Genomic DNA, 16,306 nt, shown 5'->3' with positions numbered 1-16,306 from the left:
TTCTCTGCGTTCGGATCAACGATTTCCCGACCATCTAAAAGCGACCTCATTTTAGCCTAGGAAAGGCGGCAATTTTCGTAATTAACTTATAGCATCCTCGTTCCTGGTAGCTTCAAATCCGGCGCTATTGAAAATGGCGCCGAGTGTGCTGGCAGACGGAGCGTCGCGACGCTTAGCTCCGGGACGGTATCGATTTCGGCTCCCATGTGTGCCCGGTAGGCGGGGCGGGGATCGGTCTAGTGATTCATGGCGCCATTGACCTCCCACGATTATAAGTGCGACCGTTCGAGAACGAATCATTAAGATTGTATGTGGTGAACGGTAAAACTCCGGTTATTTGTTGGAGTTAGCCGATAGGTTTTTCGTCATTATGATCCAACCATAACCTCTGATCCCATGGACTTAGGCGGCATCTGATTGTTGGGCAAAGGGGAAAGCTGGGAATCCGCTTAAAAATCGAAGTCAGCTGCACTGTGGAGGCTTCTGGTTTGTTTTCCTTTTAAGAACCTGTTACTCTTTCCACCGCATACTTGGGATTTAAAAAAACAACTAGCCTTAAATCCCTTTCACCAGGGTGCATTTCAAAAAGCAGAGGAGCCTACAGTTACGTGGGATGTGTTTGTGTGCCTTGTGAAGATTACTAATGACCTTTCCTTCTCCTTTCTACAGGCCCGCCGTGGATGTGACGTGAAGCTTTTTGATATAATTTGGTGAGTGAGTTCCCAGTATCTGACATAGACCTTATGCAAGGACACCCATCCTGCACGTGCTTTCGCTGTTGTAGAATTGTAATTCGCACACTTTCCTTAACAGAAACGTTTAGAATTTCATTTGACATGAAAAAAAATGATTTTAGGCATTGAATGCTGCCATAATTAGGATTCAACGAGTGCATAGAAGACTGAATTAGTATTGATATAAAATAATAAATGGGGGAAGGGGGACCGATTATCGAAGTTAGACATCAAAGAACTCCCTACACACTTAGCACCATCTTCGTGCAGTTACACTTGAGGACCACACCACTCTTAATGAAGGCAGTCACCGTATCCACCTGTTCCGAAAGACCACCTGTTTATGTTGTCATGAACGCAATAAAAAATCGCTAGGGCAAATTAAAAATACAAAATGAGATTTTGACAGTAGTCAACACACAATTCAATGGCATTTTTTTCAGTAATTTACGAAATATCTTGGCGGTAGCGTAGTTGATTTGTTTAAGATGTTCTCATTAGTGGGGCTTAACCGTTTCTACCGAATTTAGCCAACGGCCTAGGTACGTCTCGACGGCGGTTTTCCGCGTGGAATGACAATAAAGATGATGCTCACGCGCAGGAAGAAAGTGCCGAGGGCAAGGAGACAAAAAGCGGAGGGCATTGGGTCACTCAATCCCACTTTCTTCGCACCATCGTCCTTTTCTTTTGTCTCCGTTTCATTGCTTTCACAGAAAAATAAGCATTTGAGGTCACACATGCCATCTTTTTTTGTCTACTTGGCAGCCACGAGTTTAGCAATTATGCACGTCACTAAATCCTTGCACTTTAATCAGTCAATTTATCTTCTGTTGAACAGTGTCCTCATTTTCTTCTATCATTTACTCACAATTTAAAGTTACCGAGGGAAGCATGTGGTCTCTACAATCTTTATAGGTGTATCGATTTTATCTCTACAGTGTGGTACCTTCTAAGACCATTTTGGATGTGCTTAAAACATTAGTTTTTCCCAAAACCTGCGACTCTTCAGAAAAATAGCTTCAATGAGTAGCACAAGAATACATTTTGTTGCAATCTGAGTATAAATATATATATATGGTAATGTGCTTCATTTTCCTGCTCATCATTAGCTTATGGACTTAAAATAATATCAAATCATATGATTATATTCTTTAATGAAAAAAGTAAAGATTCGTAAAATTAAGGTGGTTGCATATCATTAATTAAGCCTCATTGCCCATCTAAATATTTTTGCTCACAGATCTGCATGGAATTGATTTATTTTACCTAACCTAACCTGCCCTCAAACCTATTCTAGTACTTAACACATCCTATCACAGGAATAATATTTACCACATCCTTAGAAGTGTCCAAAAGCAAAAACCATGAGTTAATTTGTGTCTTGAATTTTCAGACAGCCTATTCCCTCCAATTCTGGAGTAATAACCAACTAACAAAAATACTTAAAAGAGGAATGGAAATATGCACAGTAAAATACTAAAATGAAAGCTTCACTAACATAAGCTAACAGCACTGGCACTGGAAAAATAAATGTTTGCCTTACTGCAAAATCTAAAATAATAACAAACAATGAATCCGTATCTCACAGATATATTCAGTAAAGGAATCAATATGACGGCAAGTGTCCTCAACTCTACACAGGAGACAGTTTACGGCCTATACAACTATTATCTCTGGACCCTGTCGCTAGCAGGTAAATGAACTTAAAAGTGAAATGGCCTAAGACAAAGTTTTCTTTTCGAGATAACTTAATTCACAATTGCACTTTCTTTCCAGATGTACGAACGAAAGGATGGCTACTTGTGGATTCACCTTTGCCGACTCTTCTTTACACGTTAGTGTACTTGTTCATTGTTTGGATTGGCCCAAAGCTCATGCATAAAAGGAAACCATTTAAATTAACATGGGCACTTGTTCCATATAATTTATCAATGGCTGCACTCAATTTTTACATCTGCATAGAGGTATAATAATGTTTATAAATTTTCCTATTGCACTCTGGAAAAAATCATGTGCGTTCTTTTCTCATGCAATATTTCATTTTTTTTTCAGTTGCTCATTGCCTCCACAAGATTAAGATACAGCTATGTATGCCAGCCTATCAAACAAATCATGCATCCAGATGAGATAAGGGTAAGGCTCATATTTTGTCTGTCCGTATAAAACTAATTAATTAGAAGGTTAAAAATGATGCCTCAGGGCCTCAATTAAGTCCTCCGTGCACATCACTTGGCACACAATACAGTGTGTGTCATATATTCTATTATATGACATATGCTTATGAGACAGGCAATAACGAAATTCTTTTACTTGGTATAGTTTTTACTTAAATTAAAAAATTAACATATTGTTAAAAATGTGGTGTTCTTTTTTTGCTGGATCAATGTGCATATACTATTTTTAGATATAAAAAGAGCCATTAGAAGTTTGAATAAGTACTGAGAATGCTTTAGTTTTTGAATTGGTGTATAGATAATTTATGCATATAATAAACAATAAGGAACTGCTAATATTTTATTGAGAGATATCTGAAATTATTTCCAAATAGCTGGATATTGGACAACCTATAACAACCCTCTGTTTACAGTTGGAAATATATAACTGAATCTAGTTTTTTATATTAGTGTTGGTATTAATTTTTAGCGATAAATGAAGGAATGCACAAAGCATATCTAGATTTCTGAGGATAGGTCCCCATTATAATGAATGACTTGTCCTCGTGTTTTGATTAAAAAACTTATTAAGTATTATTAACACAGATTTATTGCCTGAAAACACAATCTGACTGAAATTAATATAATTCCAAATATTTTAAAACTTTCCACTTATATTTCTATCAGTGGCTACAACCCGCACTGCTATTTAAGAACAATTAGGGACAAATCAGTTTAAAATTCCAAAAGAAAAAAAAAATCATAAGTTACTGCTATTCTGTCATTAAATCGAACAATATTTTAATAAAAAATTTCTGCCCTGCACTATGAAACTTAAAAAAAATATGCCACAGAATTTATTTTGATCATGAATTACATCAATGAATTTTCCAAAATTATCCGAATGAATGACTAGATTACCTACATTGCTGCTGTAATCGAAGATTTAGTGCTGTTGGCTAGTTGATGACAGAATGTTACCGCTACAACACTTGAGACTATTGGACGCACTTTATGAAGTATTTATGAAATAATTACTTATGTTTTAAATATATTAATGCACATTTTAAGTGCTCTTATGACATAGTGAGACTGAGATACCATCATTCATGTGGAAAAGAACTTGTACATTTATATACCCTATGCCCTCTAAGCATATATGTTGTGTCTTGTACATTCATTTATGAAATACATAGTTAAAAAATATGAAAATTTGAAGGAATAACGCTATTTCCCCCCTGACTGAAGTTCACTTTGAATTAACAAAAAGTAATTTTTACTCTTACCACAAAAACATTGATTTCTAGAAATGAATACAAGAGGGTAAATTTGACTGAAGTGAAGAACCGTAATGAATGAACACTAAAGTGTCATGTAGTAGTTACATAACCTTGGATTGAAGTTCCCTGAGACTTAAAGGCTCCAAACTAAATGAAACATTTAACATGGGTAACTGTCGAGGAAGTTTGCAAATGACACCAAGGAAATGATGTCCCAAAATTGACAAATCAGATATTATGACCAATCCTACCTTTCCAAATTACAGACTTGTATGAAGTTTCAGACTGGTGTTGTAGAACTTCCCTACCAATTTCCCCTATGGTATTTTGTTGATGCATATTGTAAAAGAAATAATTATTTATATAAATATTAACCAAATGACATTACAAGAAGACTGTATTATTAATATGAAATTGAATATACATTCGTTTTTCTCAACAGATAACTCATGCTGTTTGGTGGTACTATTTCTCAAAACTCCTTGAATTCTGTGATACATTTTTCTTCATACTAAGAAAAAAAGAAAACCAGCTGACCTTCCTCCATGTATATCATCACTCCACCATGTTTACTCTGTGGTGGATAGGAATCAAATGGGTGCCAAGTGGATCAAGTGAGTAGTAGGTCTAAATGGGATGAAATGCCATTGACAAAACGAGGATATTTAATTAATTATTTTGCACAAATGTAATTTTGCAAATAATTTTTCAGTGCTTAACATGAGTCGTAAGCATTTTAAGCATAATTTACCCGTCCAGTAAAGGGGGGTTTACTTTCTCTCTGCATAGACCATTAGTTAGCTATTAATTTGTGAGATAGTTACTTAAAGAAATTATAACTATGGAATCATTTGTTGCCTACAATGAAATTTTCATAAAAAATGGAAGCACATAAAAACCATCTTTCACACAATTAAATACATAATATAATAACAATACTGGTAAAATTGAATCTTAGTACGCATATTGCAAAAGATGTAATTGCCTTTGCATGAATAACTTCATGAAACGCAGATGCATTGGACTAAGTGCCCCCCCCCTTCCTCACAATGTTCATGTTTGATATGTGGTAGAGTTGTTTTTTCACTGGTGTTCTTAACTCCTATGTTTCGTATAGAAGTGCAGCAGATTAAGAGTGAATAAAATGATTCCTTTATTCCAATGAGGCTAATATGAATGGGTGGTGTGTAGTTGAGATGCTTGTGAAAGACATAGAAGTGTCTCCTATCGACAGAAGAGTGGTCCATGACCTTAGTAAAAACAAACTGAGATGAGTAAATCATGACTCAGCAGAGGAAAACCAAGATTAAAGAAATCCCTAAAGAGCTTCCACCATCGTCATTGAGCCATTGCATCCTAAAATGTACGCCGAGAAGGCAAAAAATTAACCCTTAGGATATGAAACAGGACTGAAGGGAAAGAAATTGGAATGTTTTTGTCGATGGCATTGAATTGATGGCAAAAAAATAAAGAGGTTTGGAGAAGGATGCAATTTGTAAACTAGATTAAGCTATGGTAAGAGTAGCGTAAAAACAAAATCAAGACAATGACCAATGGCAAAACAGTATACATATGACTATGCAAACAAAACAAACACTTAAATGCTAGAATTAGAGGAGATGAAAGCCATTTGGGAAGCAGGATCCTCAGCAATGGCATGGGCGAGAAAGAAAGAGATAGCAGAATAGTATAGAGCAATAAGGGATTGATTGGAAGGAAAATATGCTTACAGAAACATAGGATTCACAATTAGACCTCATCTAGACATTAAAGAGTGATGGCTGCAGCATAAATAACGTGATATGAATCATTGGAAATTCAGTTCAGCTGGACCGTGAGATGGTTCAAATGGACGGATTAAATAATAGTTGAATGGCATCATGAATAGGAGAAGAAAGGAGCAAGTGGGAAACAGTGAAAATAAAACTAAGAAAATTTTTCAAACAAATTTTGACCCCACAGCTCACTCAAAGACAGTTTTGCAATGTAGAGGAAACGAAAATCACGAATGAATGCCTTGGATAAGATGCATGAAGTAAATAGTGGTTCATTTAAAAGCTGTGAGATATGAAGGAATGAAGATGTCAGTCAACTGGAGAGCTGCATACAGCCATGATTCATGCAGAATCTATAATGAATACGTCCACATATGACTGCTCTTTGTGGCTTTGCTGTCTTATCTTATGATGTCTCTGCTCTGCCCACCCACTGACAATATTGGGTTGGGTACTTTCTTTGGTTGCTCCACTCCCAGGCCAATCCATTTCCCCTAATTACCCAAAGGCAATCACTATGTCTGCTGGTGGATGCTTCTCATAGTCACTGTTGTCAGAATTACTTGTATGGATGAAAGAACTGACACTTTCAAGAATATTTCCAAAATATGAAGGAATTAACATTCCAATTCTAGAGGGATTTCTTCCAAATTGATAATGAAATACAAGATCACCAAATATATCGAGTATGGGACCAAACTTTGGTCTTACAAGGGCTTATGTCTCTTACATTTGGCATGAATTCTCATCAAAAAGGGGTTTGTTCTGTTTATTCAATGATGTCAAGTCACTGTTGCAGAAAATGATAGCCAGAATGAATGAATGCCTTTCACCAAGTTCTGTAGGCCTAATATACTTGCACTGAAAGTCAATAACCCTGGTGAAAAAACTTTCAAACAGAATAACTGACAAACTGCCATTAAGATGACAGTTATTAGACATATTTACTCAAGTTATCACTTTTGAATGTACATATATACACTCTCCATAAAGTTCACTTCATGAAATGGATCAACTGATTATGTAAAGCTCTTGTTATGAGGTTTAATTTTGACCTTATTTTATTTACAGCCTTTTTACCTGCCATGGTAAACAGCTTCATCCATGTTTTGATGTACACTTACTATGGCCTTTCAACTTTTGGACCAAATGTGTCCAAGTACCTCTGGTGGAAGAAATATTTAACTATTTTGCAGCTGGTATGTAGACTTACATTTGTAAATGGCATCTTCAATTTACTGCATGAGAAGCAACTCTATCCATGCAATGTAATAAATTATTAACTTACATGAACCTGTTAATTTCCCAATTAAATATGATATTCTTGAGACTTGAAAATGAAATTGCCCAGAGCTCAAATATATTGAAAACCTAAATTTTAATGCTCTCTTTTCAAACAGGTCCAGTTTACCACTGCCTTGATTCTCGGAATAAATGGAATTAAAAATGGATGTGACTTCCCACTCTGGATGCAATATGCTCTAGTCATATACATGGTATCATTCATTGTCCTGTTTGGTAACTTCTATGCCAAAGCATACGTTGAAAAAGTAAGTTCAATACAAAAATATTTTACTTTAAGCAAGAAAAATGCCTACACTAACATATTCAAATCCTTAAATTATAAAATGCCCATAGATAGGAAGTTTGTATAAGACGACGGACATATTGGATAAAAGATGACCTAATCAACTCATGTAACAGGTCTAATGATTTTAACAGTGTGCTATATTGGGTTAATTATTTAAGTAATTATTATCACTACATAACAGCACACACATGTTCAAAACAATTAAATGCCATCAATTAAAAATTAACTGAATTCAAAACCCTTCCTTATATTTTATGCAAGTATAATTAGGAGTACTTAGGAATTGATGTTCAAAGTTCTATTGGTGTGGGTGTAAAGATGAAAACACCATTTTCCAATGTACAAATCTAAATTAGTGAGATGGTTTTTAAAATAGATGCCTCTAAGTACAGTACGCTATGATGCATAAATAGGTAATTATTTAGCTCAATGATAATGTTAAAATGGTAGGGTGCCATTTAAGTCTTACTCCTAATTCCATATATCGTAAGCACCATAGAGGAAAAATTAAGAAAAATAAAGAGAATATTTTGTATTATTTTCTCAAACATAAAAAAATATTTGATAATAAATACCAACTAAAATTATGTTCTCCTGCATTGAAGAAAAGGGTTTACTTTAAAATTTTACTTCAGTCACCTACATTGTGATGGAGATAATCATTGCTACAGTAAGTGTAGAAGCTAACGCTATACATATTATATCATCAACACATTTTGTCCAAATGTAAAACGAAATCATACTCCTAGGAAGGAAAATGGTGCGGTAATTCGGGCATTTTACTATGGTCCAATCCATTACTGGTATTCAAAGGTGCCTACACAATCTTAAAATTGTCAGTGTTTTCATTCAGTTTATCTGTTCAAAATATCAGTTTAATATCTTATTCTTAGTGGCGCGAAATTAATGTTCCACTGCTCATGAAAAACTCCAGAGAGTCTTGCCTTTAAAGAAAGTACTAGGACAAGGAATATCGAAAAACCAGGATATTTCAGAATTATTAGAAATACTACATTAATGAAAAGTCAATATAAATTTTGTAACATTTTTCATGAAAAGTTTCTTGAGGGTGGTTTGTGTCAAATATGCAAATGTTCGCACTTTGAATTGTATTGGGTGTATTATGTCATTTGAAGGCATTGCACTTGCCAAACCTATTAACTGCCATGATAATATTAGCATCAAGTACTTATTTGCAACTTCAAAATTGACAATTTAGCCTGCAAACAAGATTGATTTCATTCCTCCTAAGTGAAATAAAATGAATACAATAATAATTAATCTGTTCAATGATTTGATTCCACAATTAAAATAAATTTCATTTCTTCTTTCCGTTCTAAATGCTTACTTGGATTCTTAACAGAACGTAAGTTAGCCAGATTCTGATTTTCATAGTCATTTCAGTTTATGAGTATAATTTTTTTAAACCATTATTACTAATTCAACATAGAAGTTTGTTTCTACAGTATCAGCAGCACAAAGAAAACGCTCTTAGCTGCAAAAATGCAAATCAATTTATCAACACATGTAGCGGCTGTATTGAGCGAATTTGCAATATCTCTAGTTGCTCAATTACTAAGGTTTCAATATTATGTTTTCCAAATTTCATTTCAACTTCTTTTTACTGCAGAGGTGGCAAAACTAAATAATTATTTGCAAATTCCTAGTATTTTCTACAGGATGGAATACAATTACTCATGTGATTAAATGGGAGAAATTCAGTGATTTATTGTAGTAAACCCTAGGTTGACGGCCCCTGTTTCATAGATTTATTTCTAAAATACCTGAAAACTGATGGAATTTCATTTTACAGAATTTGTTAAAGATGCCCCAGTTAATATTCAAAATAAAAGTCCAATTTGAGCCATATTTGTGCCAAATCAGGGCCATGCAAAAATCATTTCCATATTTTCCTCTTGTGGGTTACTCATTGAGTTCTCCAAGCCCTTCTATAATATTCCCATTAATCTGGTTACACCTAACTAGCAATGCAATTAATTGGGTATTGATATAAATATGTTATACTATCTAATAGTTTTAAACTTCACTAAGAGAATTATTTAATGTCACTCACATTCCAAAGGCAGTTTTAATTTTCTTTTAATCATAAGAATGTCATGATGAGACTAAAATCAGATGTACTACATTTCCAAGCATTTACGTTTTGATCGTATCAAAATATTAAAATGTTCTATCAAAAACTTTCCTTTCTTCTGGCCAATATAAAACAATTTCTATCCAATAAATTGATAGGTTTATATCAACCATGGAAATATGTTACATTTCAAAGTGCAATTCCATGAATAATTGCTTTGAGCTTCATAAGGATAAATACTGGTTAACTAAAGGGTTAATGGTAAATGAGTAAATCATCACAGAAACCAGGGCATTGATATTTTATATCAAGAGCATTTTGATGACACTAGTAACATTATCTGTAATACTCAATAACTGATCGTAGCACTTTTCCACTTGGTATCAAGAGGAAAAGTGCTACGATCAGTTATGCATTATGTTTGACTACCACCACATCACGCCTGAAGCTACTCAATTAGATTATGTACCCTGCTTTAAGTGTAGCAATGCCCTTTTTGTGTTCTTATGCTGTTTCTGTCAAACAATTAATGACTTGCTTATCGAGCACCACTACATAACAAAGTAAGAATACACAATACCATCAAATTCATAAATCAGAAATTTATAAGGAATTTCTTTTATCGGGTTAGACAATACAGTTCTTTTAATTAAGGTTTCAAGCCACAGTTCCATTCCATTATATAATAGTGCAGGGATCCATATTTTAAACATTAACGCCATGAACAATTGGAATAACCTATTCAGTCCTCACGTATTTATTACGAGAAGTGTATGGATAAAATGAGAAAATGACACTGGAAATTTTGCAAATTTCGATTCTTTCCTATTCAGAAATAAAAATTAAAATTAATGAGAGAAGTGTCAATGAATATGCTAAACTTAACAATTAATTTGGCCGATGAATTTTTTTAAAATGCCATTTTTTACATATTGTTTCATTATTTTTCCAGGGGAAGCAAGTATTTTATGGAAGTCCATCTAAATCATCAAAGAAAGCATCTAGGGCTGTGCTTATGAACGGTCACAAAAAAGAAAACTGAAAGTAAATATCTCTCCTGCAGAGGAACGATACATTTTCTCTTACACAATGAATCCTAGCCATTCTCAAAAGTGCGCTGCCCTCAGGCAATGCAATGCACGCAGCATCCCCAGGAATGAATATTTGTGTATTTATCTGAGACGGGTGAACTCAATAACTCAAGCAACTTACCAAGAACAATCACTCATCAATGTTTAGTGCTTGCATTTGATAATATTTTGTTTATTACGTGAATCAATAATAGATGTAAAATTTTGTTGGGAGCGGATTATTGTGTGTACTATAAAAACGAAGTGTCATATTGAAACCTGTAAACAAGTGTCTGTAGAGTTTCAGGGTGATAACTGCCATAATGTTACAGCATTATTTTCCTGTGGAAAAGAGGCTGGAAACTCACCTTGATCTAAATTTGGATTGTAAAAAAAACATTGTTTTTGTAATATTAATAAAACTGGTCAAGGGATATGATTAAGAAGACTGAATCTATAAATATGAGATTCATAATTGATGTCAGAAAAAAATCATTTAAGACTACAAAATTATGCAATACAACATAACCATTATAATTAATTTGATACCCTTTATTTAAATGTATGTACAAAATTCTCAATAATGCTTATTGATATTGTGAATGTAAATTATATAAAAATGTTGGAAAATACCTTCAGTGTATAGTTTGAGATCTTTGGCAGTGATTTTGATACAAACAAAAGTGTCTACCATGGCCAGCAAGGGTCAGGGCAATCTTGAAGCCAGACATCAAGTTTCCCACTGGCTGCTTGCATAGTGGCACTTAGAACAGTGAGCTAAAATGGCAAGACGATGAGATAATTAGTGAATATGCAATGTTTCTTTCATGACGATACGTAGGTTCACCATATTGTGCCGCTAAAATTCAAAAAGCAAGAATCAACAAGAAAGGAATTAACTAACTTAAAATAATTTCCTTTCAATGGACTAATGAAAGAAAGAACAAGCACATCAGAGTGGCAGCATGGTGATGGAGCACGTCACAGACTCATTGTGATATATGATATTGGCCATTTGTATTCCTGGAAAAAAAAAGTGTAATTTTACCTTATTTAAAACTGGACGAGTAGAAAGTACACCCTGAAGTGTTTTCTCTGGATGTTGAGGCCCAGCCTTCTCTAAACAGTACTCGGCTGGGTCCCTGCGATTGTCATAAAAAGGTGGTTTCTTCCAATGGTCATAATTAGTTTGGACCAGGTACCATGAAGCATTTCGATGACTCTTTTCTCCCAACGTCCATAGGTCACTACTATCTCGTCCTCTTGTTATGATACTCCCCTAGTAAATATTTTTTCAAATCAGGGAAGTTTAACAATAAAAGGCAATAATTGTTTTAAAACTTTTTTTCATCTCTGATGACCTTAACTCAAAACCTTTAGCATTAGCACGATTCAAATAATCGTTGATACTTAAGCCTAACATTATAAATGGAAGAATTGATTGATCTATGCAAGGTAAAGTGGGTCCTTACCTCATGAGATTTTTTTCCAGCCAGGATGAAGTACACGGGTGCAAGTAGTTTAGGGCTTGACAACATCTTTTGAGCAGAATTGTATGAGTCTGCATATTCCATAACTTGCCGAGTGAGCATGCCCATCCATTTCTCATTGCGAAAACCCAGAATCCATTCTGATATTCCAATAAATCCTCCATTGAGGCGAAATCTTTCATTGACGCTGAGGGAAAACAGATCCTAAATGAAGAAGGGGTAAAATTAACAGCAATTTTTTACACAAAATATACTGATAAGGATAAATTTACCATAATAATATAAACAACTGACACGGAGGAATTCTTCAATAGCGATACTTCCAATAAATACTGTTTTGAGTGGGTTTATGAACCTGAGTATGCATCAAGAATTACATACAGGGATTTCAGGGCCCAAACTTATTATTCACTTGAGCTGAAAAGAACCTTGTGGCAGAGATTTTACAAGCCACGCCACCTCCTAACATAAAAATGAGCATCATTAACTGCTGCCCCATCTCCTATTTAACATCAAAATTACACATAAAAATGTCTGCAAATATCTTTTTATATCAACTTCACTTTTGCCTTTGCAGCAATAGCAATTCAAAGCTCTTTCCTGCCCTCTACACTGGTAACAAAAAAAGTGAACTTGTAGTTGGCCAGCAGGAAAAGAAAACATTGAAAAAGGAGGCTTTAAATACCTTTTCATGAAAAAACTATCAAGGACAGTCTTGAAAAAAAGACATATTTGAGGAGGACGGTGCTCCGAGGCCTGAAGTGGCCTTTTTCACAAGTGCTGCTCAGAAAAGGAGAAAGGGTGAGACTTGGAATTGCAATGGGGATCTCAAGTTATCAACAAAAGATTGATAATTATCAGTTTTTCTGGAAAAATATTTTCAAGGAGGGGATCTGTAATTTATGGCTCCTACACAAGGATTATATATCATTTAAGTCACTAATTCACTGTTTTTTTTAGATATTTCAGTAAGTTTGCAACCACTGAACTTGGCTAAAGCAAAGTGGTCACAGCTCAGATGAAAATTTAAACTCAAGAGATTTTAATTTAAAAAATGATACACTAAAATAAATCAGGAATAATTATCAACCCCTATTTCTTTGTGATCATAATTCAGCATCATAGTAATCAACCTGAAGACCAGTTAGAAATGCAAAGGTAGAGATCACTTAGAACTTGAGTCAGCACGTGTGAAATTCATACATTTAGGGTAGGGGAAGCACATTAGTTAAAATAATATTTTAAAAATTCAATTTCTGAAAAAAACATGCCTGCATCTTAGGGCACTTGAACCCTGATCCTTTTTAAGGTTTAATGTCACTTTAGAATTAATTATAATTTGCATGGAACTGGGTGGAATATTTCTATCCAGACAGGCATGTACCACAACATTCAAATCAATGGTAGCCACTCATTCATTCTACTCACCTTTTTAACTCCAGTCAGGATGCCTATATATCCAGCAAAGTTTATAGATGTGTAGAGAACTGTCCCATTCTTGTGAAATTCCAATTTCACCGCAAGCTTTTTAAGAAACTCCGTAGTAATCCATGTGCTGTTTTTTACATTCCACCTTTAAGTATTAAAACCAAATAATTGCCAAAAAATAACTTGCCAGGAATCCATGCCAGATATTAAAACACAAACAATATGCAGCCACGAATAATTCACTCACCCCATAAACAAACCAAAATCAAGATTTCTTCCATGATATATTTCTCCAGTAGGAGATTCAATGATTATTGAAGTACAGACAGTAAATAACTCATAAAACACATTGAAAAACACTATTTCACCAAGCTGGGCATTGATGACTTCAGCGATACCAACCATTTCTTCGTAGTATTCTTTAGGAAGAGTTTTTGCCAAGACAGGTACATATGTATCAATTAGATAAAAGATTTTCCTTCCAAATATGCCTTCGAAATTTTTCTTTGTGGCCTCAATCAGACCTGTAATCTACATCATTATCCAGAATAGAAAAAAAAAACAAAAAGCAAAATAATTATTTTTCTCCACTTTGCAACTTTGAACTCTAAAAATTATACCTTTTTAAATTCGTATGTACTTCCTATCTCTAGCATTAATATATTTCGTGAATGTGATAATAATGCCCTGTTGTATTATTTCTATCACTGAAAAATGCATCTACGAATTCATCAAATAAAAGTGAGAAAAAAGAGATTTCAATCACAACAGAAATTTGATAGAAACACGTTTAACCATCAAAATACAATAAAACATAATAGAGCCAGGATATAACACCAAAGTGATGGAGAGGATAAAAAGATATGGCGGCAGAATATTCTTGCAAGGTCCTATTCATATTATCATTAAAAAATGTAAAATTTAGTAAAAGAAAAAGGGCAAGAATTTAACAAATATTTTAAAGGAAAGGCATGATTTTGTGGCATGTTCTTAGACAGAGAGAGGAAGAGACCACTCCCAAGTACAATGCTGATGTTAATAATTAGTTGTACTTTACCAGTAATATTATTATGAAAATTTGAAGGCAAAGTAATGGTTATTACGTGGCAATTCCAATAGAGCAGCTCAGAACTTAATATATGGCATGTCAATTTCAGTCATTGGCTGGGTAAATGACTAGAGATAAAACTACTCAGTTATGGATCATACTAAGCTAAATACCTCTTTTCTGAAGTCTTTTACCAATGCACTCCATCTCTTCCTTGGTGGCGCATTGAGATCAATTTTATAAACTGCAAGTTCATCCCTTAAAAAATGAAACAATATTAATTGATTTTAATATTATCCAATTAAGTTTCAAAATTATGAGGTCTATGATTGAGTAACTATAAACGAATTTTTATGGGCAATGTTTTTGATGCTGATTATTAGTATTGTGAAGTGGAACATGGCTCTGTCTAATTGAAAACAATTTTACAGCTTCCATCTACAGGGGCAATGACTGGACACTATTTCGTCTTTGTTTATGAATACTATTTTTGAATTTCATTGTATATCAAGTCAGATTACATTTAAGAGAGTGCTTATTACACTGAGTCGAACTTCTATTTAGTGTCTCATCTCGGCAGAAATTACTCATTTCAAACACTCATACTTGAAATATTTATACAATCAATTAACTACCTACTGGGAAAATTAGACCAATTCCTATTCCCAACTACGGTCTTTTTCACTAGTTCAGCATTGCTCAATATCAACAGATATAAATACATTGCTACTAACTGATGATCTTATGCCAATTTTTCAGCTGTTACCCGGAGGAATTCGTCCATGACATAGATAAGTGAAACAGCAATTCCATATTTAATATGTATTGACGACCACGGTTTCACCAGTGAGTGGCCTCATCTGGAGTGTGTGGCATCCACCTGATGCTACCAAACAGTGCTGAAACTTTGGCCGTCAATAAATATAGTGGACTTGCTGTTTCTATTATCCATAACAATGCTGATCCGCTGGCACCACTAACAGTGCTCTTCTAACATCTCAGTATTTTCCCTTAACTCAGCAAAAATAATAGTAGTAAGTTTTTGTTCCCAAGGTTAATTTCTGGTCATATATATTCAGACACAAATTCTTCTGTGGAAGGATATATTTTTTTAGATGGGTAGCAGCCCGTAATTAATTCCTTGCTAGTTTCACTAGTACTACCCAAGTACTCAGAATAATCTTTTACAGTACATTACTTACGATTGTGATGTTTGGCGAGCATTGGTAACACAGCCTTTGAACTGAAATTAAAATACATTAACTACTTTAGTCGAATGATTTAAAAATATTCCACTTCAAACAATATTATACAGAGATTACCGGTGGATACTCTGGAATTGGAGTTGTCGATACGTCATTTGAATCGCTCTTTACAACAATTAGTGAATATGCAGAAATAAAACCCAAGCAAAGGAATATGTAAGTATTAAATACGTGTTTACCACTACGCATGATTAAAGAGAGGGAATGGAAAGACGTAATACACAAAAGTTTCCACGAAAACTAGAAATAAACAAAACGCTTAATCCTTAGAGCCCATTTCAATAACAGTACACATGCCTATCATGGCAGAACGTCTTAGGAAATGCATGCAATCATCACGGGCACAGTTCCGATGACTAACAAATGACCCTCCTCTA

At 34.3% G+C, this 16,306-nt stretch overlaps 2 protein-coding genes across 4 annotated transcripts; one reads left to right on the top strand and one right to left on the bottom strand.

Annotated features, from left to right (window-relative positions):
- The first annotated feature begins 225 nt into the window (after positions 1-225).
- Positions 226-11,147, top strand: LOC139697599 (very long chain fatty acid elongase 4-like). Of its 3 annotated transcripts, none has more exons than XM_071596377.1 (10): positions 226-321; positions 407-486; positions 670-710; positions 2,128-2,427; positions 2,511-2,698; positions 2,787-2,867; positions 4,610-4,781; positions 7,014-7,141; positions 7,343-7,492; positions 10,581-11,147. In XM_071596377.1, exons 4-10 carry the CDS (start codon positions 2,304-2,306, stop codon positions 10,668-10,670), a joined length of 933 nt encoding a protein of 310 aa, XP_071452478.1. In that variant the 5' UTR covers positions 226-321; positions 407-486; positions 670-710; positions 2,128-2,303; the 3' UTR covers positions 10,671-11,147. The 3 variants fall into 3 exon arrangements, with proteins under 3 accessions (XP_071452478.1, XP_071452479.1, XP_071452480.1); XM_071596378.1 differs by having other exon boundaries at positions 241-307; XM_071596379.1 differs by having other exon boundaries at positions 270-486; positions 2,323-2,427.
- A 98-nt stretch (positions 11,148-11,245) lies between these two features.
- Positions 11,246-16,303, bottom strand: LOC139697596 (acid ceramidase-like). The gene is made up of 8 exons (XM_071596372.1): positions 15,987-16,303; positions 15,867-15,907; positions 14,838-14,922; positions 13,864-14,147; positions 13,617-13,761; positions 12,171-12,392; positions 11,747-11,977; positions 11,246-11,475 (listed from the first exon to the last, which is right to left on the bottom strand). The coding sequence occupies exons 1-8, from the start codon at positions 16,116-16,118 to the stop codon at positions 11,386-11,388; spliced, it is 1,230 nt and encodes a 409-aa protein (XP_071452473.1). The 5' UTR covers positions 16,119-16,303; the 3' UTR covers positions 11,246-11,385.
- Positions 16,304-16,306: the final 3 nt, after the last annotated feature.

Source organism: Hetaerina americana, unplaced genomic scaffold, assembly GCF_022747635.1.
Source record: "Hetaerina americana unplaced genomic scaffold, ioHetAmer1.1.p SCAF_8, whole genome shotgun sequence".
Lineage (NCBI taxonomy): Eukaryota > Metazoa > Arthropoda > Insecta > Odonata > Calopterygidae > Hetaerina > Hetaerina americana.
Note: the sequence above shows the minus strand (reverse complement) of the source record. Positions and strands in the feature narration are given on the sequence as shown.

Coding starts and splice junctions, on each gene's coding strand:
- LOC139697596 (XM_071596372.1), bottom strand. CDS start 16,118: ATGCGTAGTGGTAAACACGTATTTAATACTTACATATTCCTTTGCTTG. Junction 13,762..13,863: donor GATTTTGGTTTGTTTATGGG/GTGAGTGAATTA, acceptor TAATACTTAAAG/GTGGAATGTAAAAAACAGCA. Junction 11,978..12,170: donor CTGGAAAAAAATCTCATGAG/GTAAGGACCCAC, acceptor AATATTTACTAG/GGGAGTATCATAACAAGAGG.
- LOC139697599 (XM_071596377.1), top strand. CDS start 2,304: ATGAATCCGTATCTCACAGATATATTCAGTAAAGGAATCAATATGACG. Junction 7,142..7,342: donor ATTTAACTATTTTGCAGCTG/GTATGTAGACTT, acceptor CTTTTCAAACAG/GTCCAGTTTACCACTGCCTT. Junction 7,493..10,580: donor CCAAAGCATACGTTGAAAAA/GTAAGTTCAATA, acceptor TTATTTTTCCAG/GGGAAGCAAGTATTTTATGG.